The sequence below is a fragment of the Talpa occidentalis genome, unplaced genomic scaffold (genome assembly GCF_014898055.3).
Source record: "Talpa occidentalis isolate TD23 unplaced genomic scaffold, MPIMG_talOcc4v2.1 talOcc4.12, whole genome shotgun sequence".
NCBI lineage: Eukaryota > Metazoa > Chordata > Mammalia > Eulipotyphla > Talpidae > Talpa > Talpa occidentalis.
Window position 1 is genome coordinate 30,353,143 of NW_023601212.1, and position 21,776 is coordinate 30,374,918.

At 43.1% G+C, this 21,776-nt stretch overlaps 1 protein-coding gene across 3 annotated transcripts in view; it reads right to left on the reverse strand.

The window, feature by feature from the left end:
- Positions 1-665: 665 nt before the first annotated feature.
- Positions 666-21,776, reverse strand: part of OPCML (opioid binding protein/cell adhesion molecule like) — a 1,065,334-nt gene continuing 1,044,223 nt past the window's right edge. For 2 of the 3 annotated variants that reach the window (XM_054693220.1, XM_054693218.1), the window contains 4 exons: positions 19,963-20,097; positions 19,430-19,550; positions 18,794-18,945; positions 3,609-3,867 (listed from right to left, as the gene is read on the reverse strand). In XM_054693220.1, coding sequence (XP_054549195.1) covers positions 3,767-3,867; positions 18,794-18,945; positions 19,430-19,550; positions 19,963-20,097 — 509 coding nt within the window. In that variant the 3' untranslated portion in view covers positions 3,609-3,766. Of the gene's footprint in view, positions 2,000-3,608; positions 3,868-18,793; positions 18,946-19,429; positions 19,551-19,962; positions 20,098-21,776 lie in introns of those variants that run through there. The other variant, XM_054693219.1, reaches the window with a different exon arrangement.

Sequence of the window (21,776 nt, forward strand, 5' to 3'; positions counted from 1 at the left end):
AAGGCGCTCTCCACTTTTCACCAAGAGTTCTTCCAACACAGGTGGCATGTGCTAACTCCTTCATGTTGGGGCTCCATGGATGCCCAAACAGAACCTTTCACTCAGCCCTGGTTGTGGAGCTGCCAGAGTCACAGGGAAGACATCCCACCCAGGTTCTAGAGAAGTCACAGCCCAACCTGTGAAATGCGTGATCCAGCATGAGGCGTGGCTTTCGGGGAGAGAGGCCCCGCTCATTTCGCTACAAAGCCTTACCTTTTCTTCTGCTCATTTGTGCACAGCCACAGTGGAACCACAGTGCTCCCTGCACAAAATGTCTGCAGGTTTCCCTCACCTTCCCCGGGGCTCCCCCTCCCACCCCCCCCATTAAAACAAGAGTGAGAAAAAAATAAACGCACTTGCTCAGACTTGCAGATGACTGTATCAGGCACTTGACTTTAAACTTCTGAAAAACAAGCTTGGCCAGAGCCTTAACACTAGCACTTTCATTGGCATCACTTTGGTGGAGATACACATTGATTCCATTTTGGGAAGGGAAGGGTTTGCTGAATTCCTCTCGCCTCATCTGCCCATAACCCTATTTGGTTTCCTTCCACTGAAGAGCCGTAGGCTGATCGGAGACTTTATATCTCCTCTTTTTCCCCTACCCCCACCCCGCCCTTGGAACCTTGAAAAAAAAAATCTATCCAGCTGGGCTTATCCATCTCCGCTCCATAGTTGAAGTGATAAGAGCATATGGAAGTGTGGATAGTGTCTTTAGTAAGCAGTTACTGGTTTATTGGCTTCAAAATGTCCAGTAGCAGCTATGGTCACGAGCATCCATCCCCACTCATGTGACCCAAGCAGCACAGCAACTGGAACTTTTGTTGTGAAGAGTCATCACTTTTCCCAGTGTCCCAGTTTCCTTGGGTCTTATTTACTTGGTTTTCCTTATTCCAGACAGATGCGGATTGACTGTCGGAGTTTTTCTCTTTGAAACGTGGCTGGAATTGGTAACCACCAGAGACAAGGGCAGAGCCGAGTTCCACAGTAACTCTGAGACCTGGCTTGCTTGTGTCCCAAAGTTTCTGGTGATTTTCCTGGCCAGAGGAGGAAAGACTCCCCTCAAGAGCAAGTCTAGGAGTGAAGAGCATGGCAAGCACTGTGTTCTCCAGACCATCCACTCCCTCAGCCTCCACTCATTAATACTGCAGAGTAACACATGTATCATTGGTAGAACTCACACATGACACCTTCAGTTCTCATACGATGTCTGTCAGCAACCCTACTCCTGGTGCTGAGTGTGGTGACAGAGCTAAAACACAGTGTCCTACCTGATACTGACTCCCAGACTGTTAGTGACTGTCCCTGGGGCCCAGAAGGGATATACTACTTTGGGGACATCCTTTATGGATGTCCTGGCAGATCATGAGAAATGCAGATATCTGTTCATAGTCAGAAAATGTAATAGTCATTTCACTCTCACCAGCTCTAAGTCTAATGATAATGCCTAGTTTTTTGTATGCCAAAAAGCCTACATCTGTGAGTGTATGTACATATATACACATAGATGTATGTATATGTATACATGTATTCATGTATATTTGTATATATGAACCCCCACTGTGTATCTCATCGTGAATGGAAACAGAGGCCACTTATATTGGAAGAAGAGTATCAATTAAGCACTGAGGAAATAAACTCTACAGAGTTTGTATTTATTATTTTTTAGGGTGTGGACCTGAAAGAGTTTTCCGAACGAGGCAGGGCAGGTCTGTGAGAATGTTGAAGCCTCTTGCTCATCCTCTCAGTAGGTCAGTCCCTGCAGCACAGGTAAAGAGAGGCACTACCTTGTGTAGTTTTCAATGCCATTCTTTTGGATCACAGGTCTCCTTGCTGTCTGAGCCCATCCTGTCCCAGGAGATAATGCAGAAAGGTCAGGTCAGCTCTTGTTCGCCTGCTGGATCTACTCTGAACACGGAGAGCTGAGGACATTCTTCCTCAAAGCCACTGGAGGAGCTGCCTGTTTGGAGGAAACTGTGTGTCACTTATACTTTCCCCTTCTGTTTGCAGTGTTGTGTTAATCAAGTGCTTGGAAATTAAGTCAGTACCTCAAGTGCCCTCAGCTCAGAAGAGCTTCCTGAAACAAATACCAGAGTTGTCAACACACCCGCCATGTAATTGGCTTCCATCAGCTTTTTACTGGATGGTTTTCAAACAGATTAAACCAAAACTGGGGGAGAGAGGAGACAATAGCTGAAGTCCCCGCACACACACAAGTGGACCGCTCTCTTCACATTGCAGGTGTGTGTTCTTGCCATTAAAGAAAGCCAGCCATGGAGTCAGTCCCAGAGATGCCTGGACCTGCATTTTCTTGAAAGGCTGAGGAAAGCATGACGGTTGACATCTTAGTCCTTCAAGTGTGAAAGGGAAAAAAAAAAAAAAAAAACACACACAGCACTAACCAAGGCTTTTCTAGGGTTTTTCTGCTTCCCAAGAAGATGGTTGAGGAAACAGAGTCCCTTCTGGGAATAGCGAGTGACTGATCATTAGATTGCTACTTTGGTCCATCTGTCAACAGCATCTACTTTGGGTGGATGGAATACGATATTCCAGAGTCCATGGCATATTGCTTTTCTAGGTTGTTAGCTTGTGAGATCATTAGCCTTCACATGAGAAGTTGATAGGCAATTTTGTAGATGCCAATGTCTGCTAAAGAAATGAATACAGTGGAATAGACACAATATGATTAGAGATTAATATGGTGATGCATTGATAGTAAGTAGTAGGGGGAGAAGGAGAGAGAAGCATTAGATAATTACATTGATAGATTGATAAACAGAGTAAAGAGATTGCTAGAGGGGAAGATGGGTGGGCAGATAATTGGTTGGAGAGATAAATCAGACAATTGCAGAGATGGATAACCATTTGAACACTTTGACTGATAGCCTGATAAAACCTAAATCATCAGCCATCTATGGGTCATTTTTTATGAGTTGGACAGCATTTTTTAAAGAGAAGTACAATCCTCAAAACATCTCCATCTTTATTATTTTTTTTTTTTGTTTGGTTGCTTGATTTCTAAGCTTTTAGTTTTGGGAAGTGTGTGTGGCCCCAACTTCTAATCCCTGTAGCTGGTGGTTTAGGTGAACAAGGCAGAGAGGCTAGGCAATAATAAGATGGCATGGATATATTGAGATAACTTCACAGAAAGAAAGGATGTGAACCCCAATAGAATTTGATGATAATAAACATGGAGGGAGGGATATGTACATTATAATCAGAAAAATGGTCCAAAGTTTAAGAGACACAGGTAATAGGACACTTGGATAAAACTCTTGCTGTGCACTACATTATATGTCAAGTCGTGTCTTCAGGGTGTTCATCATGAGGCACATTTTTTTTGTTGTTTTTGTTTTTGTTTTGTATTTTTTTTTGCCCAAATGGAGTTTATGGTTACGGTTGGTGTGAAGGGTGGGGATGGGGATCTTGGTGGTGATGGTGATGCAGAGAGAAGCAGAGGAAAGAGAAGGGCCAAGGTAGCAGGAACAGGTTCCATTTTTGGACACACCAATGAATGATCACCCTACACGTGGTAGAACCCTGCCCACCCCTCCCCCACCCCACTCGTTCAAACTGGAAAATAAAGTCAACAAAAAACCCTCAAAATCAAAAAAAATTAAGAACGGAAACAAACAAAAAGAAGCCAAAGTGGTTTGCCCTCTGCAGTGTAGATTAAAGTCTGTGATATGGAGAAGCAGGCGTTGTTCAGAGGACCTATGGTTTCTTATCAAAACTTGATGAAGAAGTGGGCAAAGAGGGTCCCTGATAGCCAGAGACAAGCCAGCGCTCTAGAGGCCGAGTTTACACCATCAATGACTGCTCCAGGCCCTGTGTAGGGGAAAGAGAGACAGACCCATTAGCATGCACCCAAAGGGTACCATATTTGTTCCCTGACAAGTAAATAAATACAAAGACATGCTTCTCTGTGAGCATTCCCCCACCTTCCCCCACACTACTGACCCTTCCAAACCTGGAAAATGCAAAGTGCCCAAGGGGATGCTTTGACCACTATGGACTGCTCTGAAAGATACTGGTTTAAGGAACCAAAGGGATAGTGGAAGGTGAAGGCAGAAATGTTAGGGATGTAGACAGGGCTAAGTGGTATGGCAGGGCCTGCTGGTCACTTCCTAAGAAGTTCCTCTAACTGTGCTCTCACCTTGGAAATAGTGCTCAGCACTGACAGGGGGGGTGCAGAAAGGATAGGAGTAGGGAGGAAGGAGTCCAGAACGGAGAGAACAGGTGTGGGAAGATGCAAATATTTTGTAAGCAACGAGGCTCCCCTTGTTGATGTGGCCAACTTCTTTCCATATTACCTCCTGAAGTTGCTGAGGAAGGATGAGTGATTATCCTAGAAAATGCCAAGGGCTGTGTTTGGCATTAACCAAGTGGGCAGCAGTGCCTCTCCAAAGGCCACAGGAAAAACTTAGCATTCCCAGTCCAAACTAACATCTGGAAAGAATTCTCCTTTTACCTCTTTCTATTTTCTTCCCTCTCTCTGGCCCTTTTATACCACTCTAGGGAGTCATTTATATTCTGTTGTGAAATAAGACCACAAAATCCCAGGTGCTACTATGACTTAATTCATATGTGGGATAGAGAGAAAGAAAGCAGAGGGTCAGACAAAAACCAAGCCAGACACAAACCCTAGAAATATGACTGTAAAATTGAGGCCACCAGAAGGATAGTGTGTGTGTTTGTGTGTGTGTGTGTGTGTCTGTGTGTTGGGGGTAGACAAGAAAGTGGGGAGAGGGCCCAATATTCTAGGGTAAAGGACTATGGGTGCCTTGGTGTTGGGAGGGGGTGATGACATACACCTGAAGGGGTCTGATACTGTACCTCTAAATTATAGACAATGTTGTAAATCAATGTTACCTCAATAAAAAAAATGCTACTTTTCTTTTTCAAAAGTTGCTTAAACAAAAGCAACATCAAAATGAATAGCTGATCACGTAAGGCTTAAAGTCACTGCTGTTATAAAATGACCTGGAACATAGGAGAGGTGCTAACAACCAATTTTGGTTTGTACTATTTGGAAGATACAGAACCCTTGGTGTCAGGATGTTTTCAAAATATGGAAGAAGAATACAACAAATAAGAGAAAAACTGCATGGATTGGGAGTTGCCTTAGCTTGTTCCAAGAGCCTAGGGCAGATGTGTCTGTGTCTAACTCTGCCTCTTTTTCCATAACCATTATTTGCAAGCCATAAGAATTTAGGATCAGCAGCAGCTAGCAAGCAGGATATCAACTATGATCAAACCCTAGTATGAACCAAAGGGCTAAAAGCTACCAAGAGGCATTCCTGTAAGATCAGTGACAGAGGAAAGGAAGCTCAGATAAAGCAAGCTTCCCTCTTCTACCTTTTCAACTAGGAATTCACTACCTCTTTAAAAAATAGGTTGACCTGTAGGAAATAAGCATGACTACTTTAAAAAGCAGGAGGTGGCTCAAGGTTCTTTTCAGACAGAACCTAAGCCATTTGGCTTGCTTGTCAATCTGATGGCATGGATTCATGTCTCCGTGAGGAACAACCTTTTGCTTAAGGAAGTATAGGTCTCTTTCTTCAGCAGTTACCCTCTGACTGCTGTGACTCTGAGGATTTCAACATAGGTACTTTTTCTCCTCTGTACCCAAAGCCCCCAATTCACTTACAAAACTGAAAACTTCTATTTCCTTGATAGGTTGAGAGTCTGGCTCACACTCCTCTGCATTTTTATTACATAGAAGTAGCCGGCAAGGGCCTGATCCACACCCAACCCAGTGCTGTCATCCCCATGGAAGCTCCACAAATATGTATGTAAAGTAGCCGGAGTCTGGGATCTCCATAGTTCAGTCATACACTGTAAGGAGCCATACTGGCCTAAAGAATGAGCAGACTTGGGAAATGCCCCAGTTGAAGCTCAAGGTAACTCTCCAGATCATCTTCTGTAAAAGGTGAATGATTTTAAAGGAGTATATATGAGGGCCTTCCTGGTGGCGCAAGGGGTTAAGCACCACACTATGAGGCAATCCATAGTCTCCACAACCCGAGTTCAATCCCGGCTGACCAGGGAGCAACCCACATGGCACAGCAGACCTCTCCTGACTCACCCACTACTCCTCTCAGCAGTGTATTTCAGTCAGTCTGCCTGTTCTGTTCCCCACTCTGTCTCTGATGAATCCTTTCACCCCTCACATCTCTGGCCTGTACCCCAGCTCTTGTATGCATAAATAAATAAATCTTTAAAAAAAAGATTTTATAAGAAATGAGCATTGTAGGTTTGTAAGACCCATACATGCCTCTAAAAGTGTCTTTCATTATATGAAATATATGTTAAATATAGTAGACACCATGTGTGTGATCTGCGTGTGTTAGCCTAATTCACTGTGCTGATGTGAACTTAAGGAGCTATTATTATAGGTTTAATAAGCTCACTCTGGAGACATAGCCCTTTACTATGAGAATCACTTTATTCCAAGTTCTACCGGGGACATAAACATTTTTGTGGCTGTCCTGCAATCAGTGCAAGGTTAAATATAGATAAAACAAAGAGAAGAACACTACATCAGCCAGCACAAAAGGATGAGCTACGGAAAGGAAAGGAGGCAGAATCATAATGAGATGAATGTTTCTGGTGGCAGTTACCATAAGATGTCTGGTGTCCAACTGGCAGAAGTTCTACAGCCACACTCCAAAGAGTGGAAACTATCAAGGTGACCTAGTAGACACCTTGCTTATGATGATACTAAGAATGTGTATTTATGGTGTGCTCTTTATGTGGCAAACAGGATTCTAAAGGCTAACCATAAATTAACTCATTTGATCTTCAAGAACCATAGAATGGTGTATTACTGGCGTTTCCATTCATAAATGGGAAAACTGAAAAACAGGGCAGGGAAGTGCTTTGCCTGCGTTTACACAACTCACAGATCACAGATCACTGAGAGCTAGATTACAATGGGGTCATTCTATCTAGAGCATGTGCCCTGGGTTATTACAACTTTATTTCCTCTCAATGGAATGATTTCCAGGAGCCACAGCATCATGTGTTGAGAGGAACCATGTCTGGCAATCTGGAGGCTCAGTCTCTCACTGTGGCTCTGGAGTTCTCTAGTGCAATGACATCCCCTTTCTAGCCTTGGTTGCCCCATCGGCAAAAATGAGAGAAGGTTGGAACTGATGTCTTCTAAGGCTCTTCTCCCACTAGGATTCTAAGTCACCGTATGAAGGGCCACTCTACATCTGGTGCCTGGAAGGGACAGCAGTGAGTTGCCAGAAAGACTCTCCAGCTGGCACAAGGCCATCACCACTCTGGTTTTTGCACCACACAATGCCACACTTGATAGAGTAAGAGGCCATCAAACATTCCTACACACTAAGCTTTCTTTTTTGAGGCCTCATTTTCTATGACGCTTTAGGGAGTTTATTCTTTAGTGAGTTCTTTAGCTGAGTCTTTAAGTTGCTAGCTGCTGGTCATCCTTATGATCCTAAATTCTTATGGCTTTGGGAACAGATGATATGACAGTTTTCTCTCAATGTGCCTTTGTTCAATTAGTCTGTGAGAAATGGCCAAGCTTTCTCACCAAGGATTAATCTAATCATTTATGATATAAACAGCTCTGGACACCTTTGGGGTTGGGCAGTTGGCCTCATGCCAGTAAGGTAAGGGTTCTCAAGCTTTGTTCAGAGCAGGAACAGAGTGGCTCACAACTACTTCTCTCTAGATTGAAGGAATGAGATACAAAAGCCATATGCAACAAACTGATTTTTTAATTGCATCTTTATAATAATCCAAATTCTACTGGAGAATTTGGAAAAGCAAGGAAAAGCAAGCATCTGGGTTGGGTCTCTTCTGTGGGGCTTCTGTAGACCACTCCCCAGTTTAGGTAAATGCTTCCTTGTGCTTTAATAATAGAAGGGATTGCTGTTATTTAGCTAAGTGTAGTCCCAGGACCACTTGGGCTTGCTGGGTCCTTTAGGCTGGTGTGATGCTTTTGCAAGTGTCAGCTCAATGTGCCTGTTACAGGGAAGCTCATGATGCTGGAGGGTCTTTTCACCTGAGCTGAGCATTGGTAGCACCTTGAATACACATACATCTGTGGATGTCAAGTTGAGTATGGTTTCCCATATCATAGTTTCTTGAAATAACTACTATATGGACTTGTTTAGCTGCCCAAGATAATACTAGTTTTTACTTCAATAAGCAGGGTTAGAAATTCAATTTTTCAGCAAGTATTTTGAAAGGCTGGCAGTCTCTCTTCAGAAGAAAAGGCACATCCATCTCTGCCTTCATAGTCTGTGCTAGACCAGGGTGTCAACCATCCTCTGTTCTCATTGACAGCACAAAGAAACACTACTGAATAAATAAATAAATACAATTTTTAAAGTTTCCCAGATTTGAGAAGATGCAAATGTTCCAACATCCATCTCAGGCACACTCCTCCTACTGAAGAGTTTTAAGACGACTGAAATTAATTCGAGTCAGAGAGATCCGAGTGTGAATTCAGGCCCTGCTCCTCACCAGCATGGTGATTCTGGACCAATCAACTTCTCTGAAACTTTTTTTTTTTTATTTTTACTGTAGGAAATGGTGCCGGGGTAGTTGTAGGGTGGCTCTGAGGATTAGTTAAGATGATGTGTAAGGTCACTGAGTATAGTAAAAGATGAGTGAATATTAGGGGGATGGCAACCAGGGCAATATTGTGATTCCTGAAATAGCATCTTTTGTGGAAATCCTGATTTACATTCAGTGACCTGTCAACTAGTAGGTTCTCAAAAGTCATTGTCAAACACCAGCTGAAAGCCCACTTGGCTTTGGTTAGCAAGCTAGTGACTGGTCTCTGGCATGCAGCCCTGATTCAGCTGCAAACCACACATAAAGGCTGCCTAGAGACAACCAGATATTCTAAGGCACATACTTGGAAAACCAACTCTTTCTCTGGGCAAATGCCACACCCAAGGAGTCTTTGTTTATGGCTAACAATGACTCAATTAGAATGGCTGTTACAATGATCAGGCTTAGTTACATCTTTTCTAGAGATGAACAAAAAGTGGGAAATTTCCCCTTTTTCCAGTCCCTGCAGCTTTGCCATTTCAATGCTAAAAATTAATTGCTTCCTTTGTGCCTAAAGTTGAGCATTTCTGAAAATAAAAGCTTAAATGATGATGCAAATCCACAGAACAACGAATGACAAGGAGGATAACAACAGGATACCCTGGGGATGGATAAGCAACAGAAATAAGTTAGTCTTCAGCATTCAGAAACAGTCTTAGAAATGATAAAGAGATATATTTCAGAAATGGCAAATGGCAGAGAGGAGAGTTGTGTGATCACTGTGGGTCAGAAGGAAAACGTCTAAGGCAAGACGTTTTGTGAGAATCAACAGGGGTGAGACAAATAAAGAAATGGACAAACGGATGAATATATGGATAATAAATAAATCAACTTTGCAGAGACCACTTATTTTTTTAATTAAATATTCTAAACATTAGAATAGTAAAAACAAAGCGGGTTGAGCGCCTAACATAGAATTAACCATCAGGCTTGACTATCCCGGAACTAAGACTTTGTGGCTGCATTCAAGGGGTAGCTGCTGCATTCAATCCTCTTGATTGGCAGGTGTTGAAAATCCAGAGTACCCAAACTCAGCACAAAATTCCCCCCAAGTATATAAGCTTACTGATGAGCTCCTGCCTGCTAAGAGATTTTGCATCTTAAAAATGGAGTGTATGTTAAAAGCAACGGAGGTACTGAAATATGTCACTGTTTTCCTTTCTGTGACTGTGATGAAAATATGGCAGCAACAGTAGGTGCTACAGCTGTGATTCTACTAAAATGGTAGGAGGTAAGCTGATCACATTAACAGAAAGGAGGGGGAAAAGCCCACAGGCAAATTGAACTTGGTGATGGCACCGTGAGATCACTGAAATATCTGAAGTCTAAGAAGATACAGTTTTGTTCTGAAATTTGGATAGCTTTTATAAGTATGAATATGAACTATGTGACCTTCCTAATGAGGAACCAAAAAGATAATGATGTACTTGGTGATTAAAAGAGGAGCAAGGAAATCTAATTAAGGTTGGATGCCTTATACTTGGTGAAACATAAACCTATTTTCAGCGGTGCTGGCTGATGAAGGCACATCATTTCCCTTCAAAGGGAACTTCTCCTCCATTGTCTTTAATTACAGTGGAAAACAACGCGCTGTGTTGTTTTACAAGTGAGATTAACCGGGATTTGCAGCGCAAAAAGGACATGTGGATGAAGGGGCAGAGGCAGGCAGCCATCTTTGTTTTGTTGTCAATGCTCCCCGTTTTGTGCTTACCACAAAGACAGAAGCCTGCGAAGTTAATATCAGAAGTTAATTCAAATCTGTCAGCTCATCACAAACCTGAAAGAGACAAGACTCTAGTCTACGCTGAACCATAAGCTCTTGTGTGTGTGCTGACATCAGCACACCCTGAATGCTCAGTGTTAAATTCTAAATGCTTAGGCTAATAGCCAGATGTCAATGATTCAGATAGAGGAGGGTGGGGGTGTGAGGCAGCGACAAGGAACCTCATCAGGAGTGAAATGTGAAATGTCTGCATATTTTTTTTTCTAATATGTTGACATTTTGCAGGTTGGGGAAAATACAAATGATTATGCTGCTGTCATCAGCCAAAAGCAATGGTATTTTGCTCTGACTCATCCCCTCCCACCTGGATTTAAAGAGTGGATTTGGAAAATAAAAATCATATACGTTATCAGCAGGAAATGGACAAATGTGTGCAGCTTTTGATGTCTGTGCAAGAAGAAATCATTTGATGCATGTCTTCCTAAACAGAGAATTGGAATGTTTGATACAGTCTCCTCACAAGGAAACCTTGAGTGAGGGAGGGAGGGCTACAAACCCTAAATTTCAAATTAGCACTGAGACACAGGAGGCGGGGATGCAAGGGAAAGTGTCAGAGAAAGAGCGATTTGGCTTCCAACTGGGGAGAAGACTACAAATCCCCTGGAGTAATTGGCTTTTCTTGGTTTAGTCAAAAGTTTCCCACTGTATAGAGACTATAGCTGATGTCCCCATTTAACTGAAGATGTATTTATTAATTCCAGCAAACATTCACTGGAAAATAACCATTTTGAGATACAGCGTGACATCTGAAAAATGTGGAAACAAATACAAACAAAATACAAGCCTATGGGGAAAGCTACCCTGAAAGCCGAGAGATGTATGATTCTTCAGTGGATTTCAGAAATAATTCATGGGTGGGGTAACACAGTGCAGAAACTAACAGGATAAGTACAATTTTGTCAGTCAGAGAAGAGGTCAAAAGTTTCTACCTGTGATTCTGCAACATACTGGAAGAAACAGAATATATATGGGTCAAAAAAAACCCCAAACAACAGGACATGAGTATGAGACAGACCCAGGTGCTCTGCACACCAGGCTCCTCTTCTGTGAAGTGGAAATAGTAACAGGACCTACACCACAGCGTTCTAAGCTGCCTTAAGCCAGGCTGAGCTGACACCTAACGCAAGTGGCATCGTCATTCCTCTAGCATGACACTTTTTATTGCTTCATCTATTTACTTATTTCCACAAGGTTGCAAACTCCTTGTACCTCAATCTTTAACCTAATTTCTTGGCATACAGTTCACAGTAAACAGACATTGGTTGAACAGATGAATGAATGGATGGAAAGAGTTGAGCAACATTAAGCAACATTGTTACAGGTTTAAATGTGCAAAGGTGGGGAAGCCTGGGGGCACCGGGGGTGGTTCTAGACTGGTGGGAACACAGAAGGCACTTGTGCAAATAGTTGTGAACTTGAACTTGAAGCTATAAGGCATATGAATCTCAGCACAACACCAGCCTTTGATGCAGGTCATGAACAGGTTCTTTTTGAGTTTTGAAAAGGTCACTTAACCCCTCAGTGACAGACAAGAAGAGGTTTACTAAAGACGAGGGAACTGGTACAATATTCTGACATCCCTACTCAGCTATCAAAAAAGAACTCAAGTCTTTGCAGCAACATGGATGGAGCTGGAAGGGTTGATGCTAAGTGAAAGAAGTCAGCAGGAAAGATAAATATTGGAATGTTTCACTTTCTATATGGAATATAGAAAAAGCAAACACAGGGTCAAAGACAAACCTTGAAAGCTGACCACAGGAGGCATCCAGGAGGGGACAGGTGGGGAAAGGTGAAAACAGGGAATGGGGTGAGGAACAGCACAAGGGACTGTGGTGATGGACTATGGTTGCTCTGGTGGTGGGAGACCAGTGACCACACCTAGTGGAAGAAATCCCATATAATCCAAAAATTAAATTTAAAAAATGATAAAATAGCTTCAACAACAACAAACAATATCCATATAGCTGGTGTCACATAAGACACACATCACAGGGTACGTGAGAAAGGACTGTGGAGCAGCTGTCCAGAGCAAGGGCTGTGGCCTGCTTGCTAGCAGTAGTTCTAGCACTAAGAGAGGAAGACTAAGGAAATGACTGTAGAGGTTCTAGCTTGAGTGTACAGGTGACAAGATAAGGTACACTTCTGAAGGGCTGGGCCCCAGCAGAGAAAGACTGAGTCTGAGACGCCTGTGAAACATTCAGGTGGGAGAGTGGCTTGTCCCTCAAATTAATGGGCATTTTTTAAGTGCCCAAGGTTAAGTGCACTGCAGGCTAAGCTATTGCTTTGTAAGCTATCTGAGGACTCGGTAGACACCCTCTTCTCACACTGCGATCCTGGGCAGACATACGGGGCAGGTGGTGAGAGAGCTATAGGCAGGCTAACACAGAAAGATGGAAAGAAAGCCGCCACTGGGTCATATCACAGAAGGCAGAAGTAGGGTGTTGTGGGCCAAATGGAGGTCGGGAACTGAAAGAAGCTGGGTTTCTGGAGTAAGACAGAGCATGGGTGACTGAGGTGTGGACAATATTGGAGGAAGTCGGAGAAGCGAAGGAAAAAAGTGGAGAAGGGGAGAAGGAAGTGGAGACGGCGAAGGCTGGGCATTGCTTCCAGAGGTTTGGAGGTGAAGGGGAGAGGAAACATGGGGTGTGTGGAGAGGGCAGACTGAAGAGCATCCTTAGAGTCCATACACTCAGGTCTTAGGTCTCACCTGGCACCACCTGGGGGAAAGGTCTGACTGTTAGGACTTTATTAAAGAAGAAGAAGGATACACTGGGGAAAGGAGTCAGCTAAGGAAGGAAAGTGAGGGAGGCTGCTTGATGCAGGCTCCAGCTGAGAATCAGGTTTGAACAGGTAGGCTCATATGCTTATTTATTCTGGAGGAACAACCATTAGCAAAGGAAAATAGAGAGTCTGTCTTCATGGCTTCCCAGCGCTGCTCAGGTAAGCTGTAGTGGTGGCTGCTCTGAGGGGCTGAGACTTTGCCTGAGGAAAAAATCCAGAGCCCAGATGTTGCCTTAAATGGAGTCTTGCCATTTTCATTTGCAACGACAAGATTCCTGTGAGTTGTCCCTATTTCTGATACTTATCTCTTAATGTAACTAATTTGTGTCGCTAAGATTTCACAGATAAAATGTGAGAAATGTGTTTTTTCTCTCTGCAGCACCCCCACCCCCATCTCTGGCTTTGTTTGTGTTCTCTGTCCCTCTCCCCTGCCAGTTCCAGTAATCCAGGCGGTTATATGGCTCATTAAACGCATCACGCTCTCTGCAGTGCCGGTGTAATCAAGTTCAGAATCTTCCCTCTTTGCACTCTAAGGACAGAGGTCTAGGCCTCCTGCTTAAGACCCAGTGGAGTCCAAGTGGGTTGGCAAGTTGAGAGAAAGTGAGTGGCTTCTGTGAGGGGCAGAGCTGTGGCCAGTACACCAAGGCTGGACATGCCCCTGTGTTGTGCACACGGGGCTGGCAAGACCTGGTACCAGTGCTCCGTGTGGGCCTTCAAACGGCTGCACCCACTCCATAAAGCTTGCACTTACTCAGAGCGAGCTGCCTTGCCACAGTGCAGGCCCTTGCCACCGCCTCCAAGGTTATGAATGATAGGTCTTGTAGCTCTATTGCACTGTTTTCCCAATTCAGAACAAAGACTTAGAAAGCTAGATGTATTCTGGGAGTCCAACTCATGCTGTCCTTATATTTTACAGATAACCATGGAGCAGAGAGTGGCATGGTTAGTATGAGACAGAAGTGGAACCCGGCTTTCTGCACTCCTCCCACTGGTCTCTTTATGTTCTGCTGCCTTTTAAGAACCTGCAGTTGCCAGGGGCCATGGAAAGGACACCCCTAAAGGCCATGTCGCCGGCCGGCAGGGCAGAGAGCAGGTTATTGCTCTGCACGGTTATTGAAGCGCTGCTATTGGTTTCCAGGAAGAAGCTTCTCGTACCCTGCCACCCCTGAGTCAGCTCTGAGCATCACCCACCTATCAACATTGTTTCCCACATTTTGCTAATCACTTCTTGTTTCAACCCACTTACCAACCCATTGTCTTCATAATCTTTGTCTTCTGTATTCTTTTGAAATTGCTTTTATCCCACTTTCCTCTCTTCTTTATATGTAGGTAGGAGATATATGAAAGGAGTGTTCAAGTGAGAGGCTTATTATAAATGTGTTGTGAAGATTCACTGTACAGAATCAAATGGGGCTCCAAAAAACAAAGTTTTTGAAGGTAAACACCAATGCATGCCTGGGAATGGTGTGTGTATATGTGCATGTGTGTGTGCTTTGGGTAAATGAGTATATGGACTATAATGTAAAAATTGTCCTTTAAAAGAATGGGTTTGGATGTAGATAGCTAAAAGAGGGGCGATGTTGGTGTGAGAAATGGTACAAGCAAGCTAATTTTTATATGGGGTTGCATCCAGAAGGTTCTTCACCAACTTCCATGATGGGTTGCCAAGTATAATGAGTAGGACTGAAATTACAGTAAAATGTTCAGACACTGGAATCAGAGTCACAGTCTTAAATTCCAGCTCAAGTACTTACAAGCCAGTGGGATATGCCTAACCTCTCAATTGGCTCCTCTGTAAAATTGGGATAAATATAGCACTTACTTCCTAAAGTCATTAAATGAGATGAAACATGTGGAACACTTAGTCTAGTGGCCCTGTGAATAGTAAATGCTTGGTGATAATTAACCATAATTATGGGGGCATTGAGGACTAGAGGGAGCTCTTACGGTCAGTGAAAAGGCTTACTTAACTGGACAAGATCACACTGATCTTGTGCTGAAACTATTGCCACTCAGGCATAGAATCAGAGAATTAGGCTTTGTGGGGACCGTAGAGGAAATCTTATCCAAAATAATCTCACTGAGACCATTCAGATGCATATTCCCCAAACTAGTCAGCTAGTGAGCAGCAGAGCCTGGCTTCAAAGAATGCTGAGACACACAGACCCATTCCATTCTGTCCTATTTTAGTTTCTGCAGCTGAACTCTTATACTGGTGTCACCAACACAACCTTTACATATCTTCATTCACTCAACAAAATTGTCCTGACTAGCTACTATGTACAGATCCCTGTGTTGGGTTCAGGATCAAACCAGTGACATGATCCCTACATTCATGGAGCACATGGGCTCAAGGGGAAGAAAGCTTTTAATCAAACAAACTAAATAAATGAAAATAAATTGCAAAATAGAAAGTGACATGTGCAGAGACAAGGAGTCTATCTGTCATCTCAGTGCTCACCCCCTAGATGTGGATCCTTGCAGTACAGATGCACATTTGAATGACCCTAGGGAATGCATTGTGTTGAATGAACCACGCTTTCAGAAACTTGGTACAAATGGGTCTGCATTGGGGAAACTGATCTACTCTCAGAGGTCAGGAAAGACTTCCTTCAGTAACAGAGGCTGAAACGTGACTAGCCATTAACTCAGTGAAGCAAGATAGGGTCAATTATAGGGACTGGTGGTGGTATAGTAAAAAAGAATAGGAGACTCTGGAGGCAAGAAAGCACAAATCCAGTAGGGTGATTATTCTGACAGTTGTATCAAGGGAAGCAGCGATGAGATGGCCTATCTCACACCACGTGTTGAAAATACCTTTGTGTCTTGCATCTATACAATAGTTTTCAGGTTGTACACCTCTTTGATGAATATTGCCTTAATCATAATTCAGAATGGCAGTTAGAAGGCCAGGAAATACTATCCTAATTTTAACTGAGTAAACCGAAGCTCTAACCTATGCATCATCAAATTCACACATCTAGCCATAGCACTTAAGGGTATCTTATTTATAGGATATTGGTTAATCCTTTCTTCAGCCTTTTGAGGCAAATATTAACATTCTGATAGCATACATGAGGAAATAGGCTCAGCAAGCCTAAATGGTTGGCATGTGATTGATCACATTAGGGTATGAATCTATGTCTTTTCTATGATCTGAATTGTGCAAACCTTGTCTCCCCATTGATACATTTGAGCTTTAACCCCCATGTGTATTTGGAGATAGAGCCTCTAAGTAATTAATGTTAAATGAGATTACAATGATAAGGCCCTGATAAGATTAGTGACCTAAAAAGAAGAGACACCAGAGGGTTCCCTCCTCTCTTTCCCCGAGGAAAGGTCTCTGGGACAAAGTGACTTTCTGCAAGCTAAGAAGAGAACCCTCATTGGAAATGGAATCAGCTTGATCTTGGACTCTGGCCACCAACTTTGAGGGAATAAATTCCTGTTGTTTAAGCCAAACTAATGACATTTTTTTTTATGGTAGTCCTAATGGGCTAATATCATCTTAATATACATTTGCTCTTGTTATTTGTAATGGCACACCCCCTTGCTTAGTTAATAGCAGAGAGCAAGAATCCAGGTCACCTAGGGGCCAAATCTAGCTTCCTTTTATTGATCACATCTCCTGTCACGGACAATCCCACTAACCAAGGGTCAGGGGCACAGAAGCACCCTAATACTACCCTTTCTTTTTGCTTGTATATCAAAACTAAGAGATGAACATTCACAGACATCAAAGATATCTGTCCACACAGTTCTCATGGTCTTTGATTGTTCTGGATCCAGAGCTATGAAAAGTGACAACTACAGAGCTGATTTCAGGTCTGGAAAATTCAAATGCTACTACTTTATAAGTGACTGAGATTGAACATAGAGAAATAGGGCTGTGAGCCTTCCACCTCTAGAAGAAGGTGAACATCAGCTGCTGCTTCCTCTAAATGTGTGAATGAGTGTGTGAGTGTGTATATGGCTCACTGTTTATTATCTGCACAAACACTCCAGCATCTGATGAAAGTGTCCTATGCTGGCTCTCAGCCATTGCCCATTCAATAGCTACCCTTACTTCTGTGTTACTCAGCCTCTTCATTCCTCCTTTTACATATCTCTAAAATGGGGTTAATAACCTGTGTTGTACAGTATTGACATGATGCTAGAAGCCAGTAAATATTTAGGAAATGGAAGATATTATTTTTACTATGAATAATGACCCCAGATATCTTTATTTTTAAAGGGAAGGTTTTAGAATGATCTTATTCGCCATGCCATGGGCTAAGAGGATAAAATGTCCACTGGTTACTTCTTCATGCAGACAATCATCTGAGCATTGCTTTGGTCTTTAGGTTGGGTTCATCTTGGGCTACTAGGTGCAAAAATCAGTAGAATATCTGTTCCTTTTGAAGGTTACCAAGTAGAAGTTAACTGGTTTGGGGGGAAATATCCTCTTTCCTGAAGCCTATTATGATATTGTGTGTGTGTGTGTGTGTGTGTGTGTGTGTGTGTGTGAAAGCCATCATATTCTACATGCCTGTACCTAAACTGTGCAAACCAACCCCCTAAGGTCTATCCACTATGGAGAAATAAAACAGGGAAGTGGAGCAGGCAAGCCTATATTTGAAGTAGGCTTAAACTCAAAAGCATTGGCATTCAGGCAGGCAGAGGAAGGAAGGAACATGCTATACCCACCTGCCACTGCTGATGAGGGGCTTATTTCTAAGACACACACAGCATAATGCACACACAATGCAGAGAGAAAACAAAAGACATAGATCACACATTTCAGATGGTTGGTGGACCAAGTTTAGTTAATGTCAACACTGAGAGCTTGTTCAGGGTCTGAGGTGCACATGTAACATGGAAACCATTTCATCCTACTCACCAGATGCTTCCATCTAACCACATCTCAGCAAATAGACAAATGCACACACATGAGATATCACAGCAAGCTGGCCCTGGCCCCTGGTGTGAAAGTTTGCACAATGAGATGGACACAGTAGCACAGAAAGCTTGAGTGAGGGAAAGACAAAGGTTGCCCAGGGGGCCAGTCATGGCTCTGGAGACCTTTCCATCCACGTGGGAGAGAAGGACCTTCAGAGAAGGCTGAAGGCTCCTGTTGACGGGAACTCAGACATTGCTCCATTCATCCCCATGAATGAGAATGTGACATGGCAATCAACATGAGAATCATGATGGCAGCAGTTGACTTGGTTTAAAACTATAAATGTAAACCCCCAGACTTTTACTGTAGGAAGTATCTTTAAAATTATATCTAATTTTCCTCCCACACCCTTAGGTCATACAGTTGAATTATCCCAAGCTTCTATATTTATGGCAACCACCATTCAACTTGGTTTAGAATTTAGTTTACTCCTCTAATAAGGGGCAAACCTTGCTTTTCAAAAGATCAGGAGATGTCAATTACCTTGTAAACATCACTGAATCACATGTTAGGGAATGATGGGAGGTAGGACTTGGTATCTAAGGGTGGTGGGCTGAACAGTATGGATGGACACAGGCCAGTGGATCATCCCTCCTCCCTTGAGTTCCCCAAGCTCCCCATGTGGCTGTGTCTACTGCACTGAGGCTTCCTGCACTCACCATACAGTGTGATGCTGGCGTTGGTGTTTCCAAGCTTGTTTGTGGCCACGCAAGTATAGTTCCCATAATCCTTTTCTGAAACATTGAAGAAAGTCAGAGTGGATATGCGGCCTTTGTTCTCAATCCTCATGCCATCCAGGCCGGTGGCTAGCCTGAAATAAGAGAAGGTACTGCTGGTCTGGTTCTACAAATAGGCTGAAATGGCAGACAGAGATGCTGGGAGAACTCAAAGACACTATAGCTTAACCTACAAGGAGTCTCTCCTTGTGAAAACCTTTTCTTCTAACTTACTCAGTCCCTCTAACTCAAACCCTAAGCCCTCTAGCCTCCATCAGGAAAAAAAAAAAAAAAAAAAGGAAAGGATGCTAAAAAGGTCAAATTTCCCACTTCTCATCACTGAACACTGACCTCTCTACAACTAATCTCAATTTTTGAAACAAGGTCAATTCATTCTGCCTACTTCCCAGCTTCCTCCACTCTTGTTTCTATTTCTAAATAGAGACTCTGTTGCATAAAGGAGGCTGTACTGTGGTTTAGTTTTGCATATCTTTCCCCTTTCCTTTCTCACCCTCCTTCCAGGTGGGAAAGAGCCATCAACACTGCTTCAGACATGCCCTATTTCCATTTTTGAGGTACCTGGTTTCTTCCTTGAACCACTGGAATTCAGCTGTAGGCACCGCAGAGGCTTCACAGCTCAAGATGCCCTTCTGACCAACTGAGACACCAGTGTTCTTGGCTTTTGAGATGTAGGGAGGGTCTGCAGGGAGAAATGCAACATGAGTTCATGAAATAGATGTAAGGGCACCTTCAGCCTCCTGCGGTGCAAATGGATTTTTGTGACACCTTTCCTTCCCAGTTAAATAGCCATTTATTTTAGTAGAAGAAATTCTGGCTTGGCGATATTTCATTGATCCCAACATCTTCTTCAAGTCTTCAAATCAATTCAAAGTGAACAATTGCCCCCATTCACTAAAAGCTCTAACAGTAATGGGGAACCTCCAGGAAAAACTGGCAATGGGCACAAAGACGGGACAAAGTCTTCTGATGACTTATTTCCCTGCTGGAAACAATTAGGATCTATTGAAGAATGGCTCTGGCATCGCCAGTTAGCTGCCTTAATTCTTGTGCCCTCTTTCCCCCCAGAACTCCTTGACAGTGGGTCAACTCACAGTTTACAGTGATTTTTACTTTCCGCACATCAGGTGCAGCAACATCATTCAAGGCGCTGCATTCATACTCCCCAGACTGGTCACGTTTGATGTCAGAGATTTCCAGGTATTCATCCTCACTCACAAAGCCCTGACCTTTGGAGAGGAGAGAAATGGACAGGAAACAATCAAGAAACTGAAACCAGGGGCAGAAATATATTCAGATCTAGAGCTTACGGAAAAAGAATACAAAAAAATTGTAAAAATGGGGTTCAAACATCAAGGTAAAGGTTATAGGAAAACATGTTAACCCAAAAGTATGGCATTTGAAGAAAGAAATTCTCTGCTTAAGCCTTGGAGCAAGGTGTTGTTGTCCAAGTCACTTTAACTTTTTAGATTATTTGACAAGAAGGGAAGGAGATGCCATTATATTTCTTATATGATTATAATAAGGTTAGCTAAAAGAGTATATGTAAAATAACCCAGTGCATTACTAAACTTGTGATAGTTTAAAAGGAATTGCTATGATCAATAATATAACAAAAAATGCAGGAATAACTTTTACAGTATGTTACTATGTTAATTTTTCACTATGCAGCAATCTCTCTCCAGACAGAGTACAAACTACTATTTACATGAATAAATGGCCACTTAAAAATTTTATACAAGTAGATGCAAAGCATTTGGTCTGGTCGGAAACTTTGCTGGAGAAAATAAAGTGGCGAATGAATGAATAAATGAATGAGGATGCACTTTGTAAACTGCTGTGCAGTAAGTACTCAATGAACACAGTCAAGATACAATAAATATGATATCCCCAAACTATAGGTCATACATACTTGAACAATCTGACTTGGTGATACATGCTACAAGTTTTATAGGTAGACTATTGTGAAGTTTGCAATTCAGACTGAAGGTAGTCAGGAGCTGTAAAATTTACATTATTTATAGCTAACCTTACACACTCGTGCAACATTGTAGTTCTCTTAGCTGTGTCCCTTCTCCCACACCCTGTGGCTCAGTGCAAAGATAACAGAGCCTCTGTCATGAAACTTAAATGTTCTGAATTCAGTCAAGGCGCCAGATTCCTGAGAAAACCCAGTCAACTCGAAAGCCAGGGAGGAAGCATAATCATTTGCATTTCTTATCGGACTTGCTCCTGATTCCTTTTTGTGCTCTAGGTGCGAGAGTGAAATTAGATTTCAGGATGATAAAACTCATTCTAACTTTCCCCATACTCCCTTCAAGACCGTATTTCTCATCTGATGGCTATTCGTTCAACCAAGTCTGGGTCAGCTATGGTTGTGGAGCAGGAAGGTGGGGTGGGTGTCTGGAAGGGATGGTGGACACAGGTGTGAGCAAGTGTTCTGACACTCTGACTTTGCTTAAGCCTAAGACTAGGGGAGTTTCAACCATGTTCTGCCCACCTCCCCAGACCACTTCCTGCCCTCCCTGCCTCCACCCCCCACTCCAGGTCAGGCCCTCTCAGGCTGGGTCATCAGCATCTGGATGCTGGTTACTGTCAGGATCCCTAGGGGTTATGGGACCCCGGGCAAACTTTTTTTTTTTTTATTTCTCTTTTTTAAAGATTTATTTATTTTTGTACAAGAGCTGGAGTACAGGTCAGAGGAGCGGGAGGGTGAGAGGATTCACCAGAGACAGAGCAGGGAGCAGAGCAGGCAGATCCACTGAAATACACTGCTGAGGGTGAGACAGGAGAGGTCTGCTGGGCCATGTGGGAATCTCCCTGGCCGGCCGGGAATTGAATTCACACTGCAGAGGCTGCGGACAGCTTCATAGCACAGCGTTCAATCAGCTGCACTACCAGGGAGGAC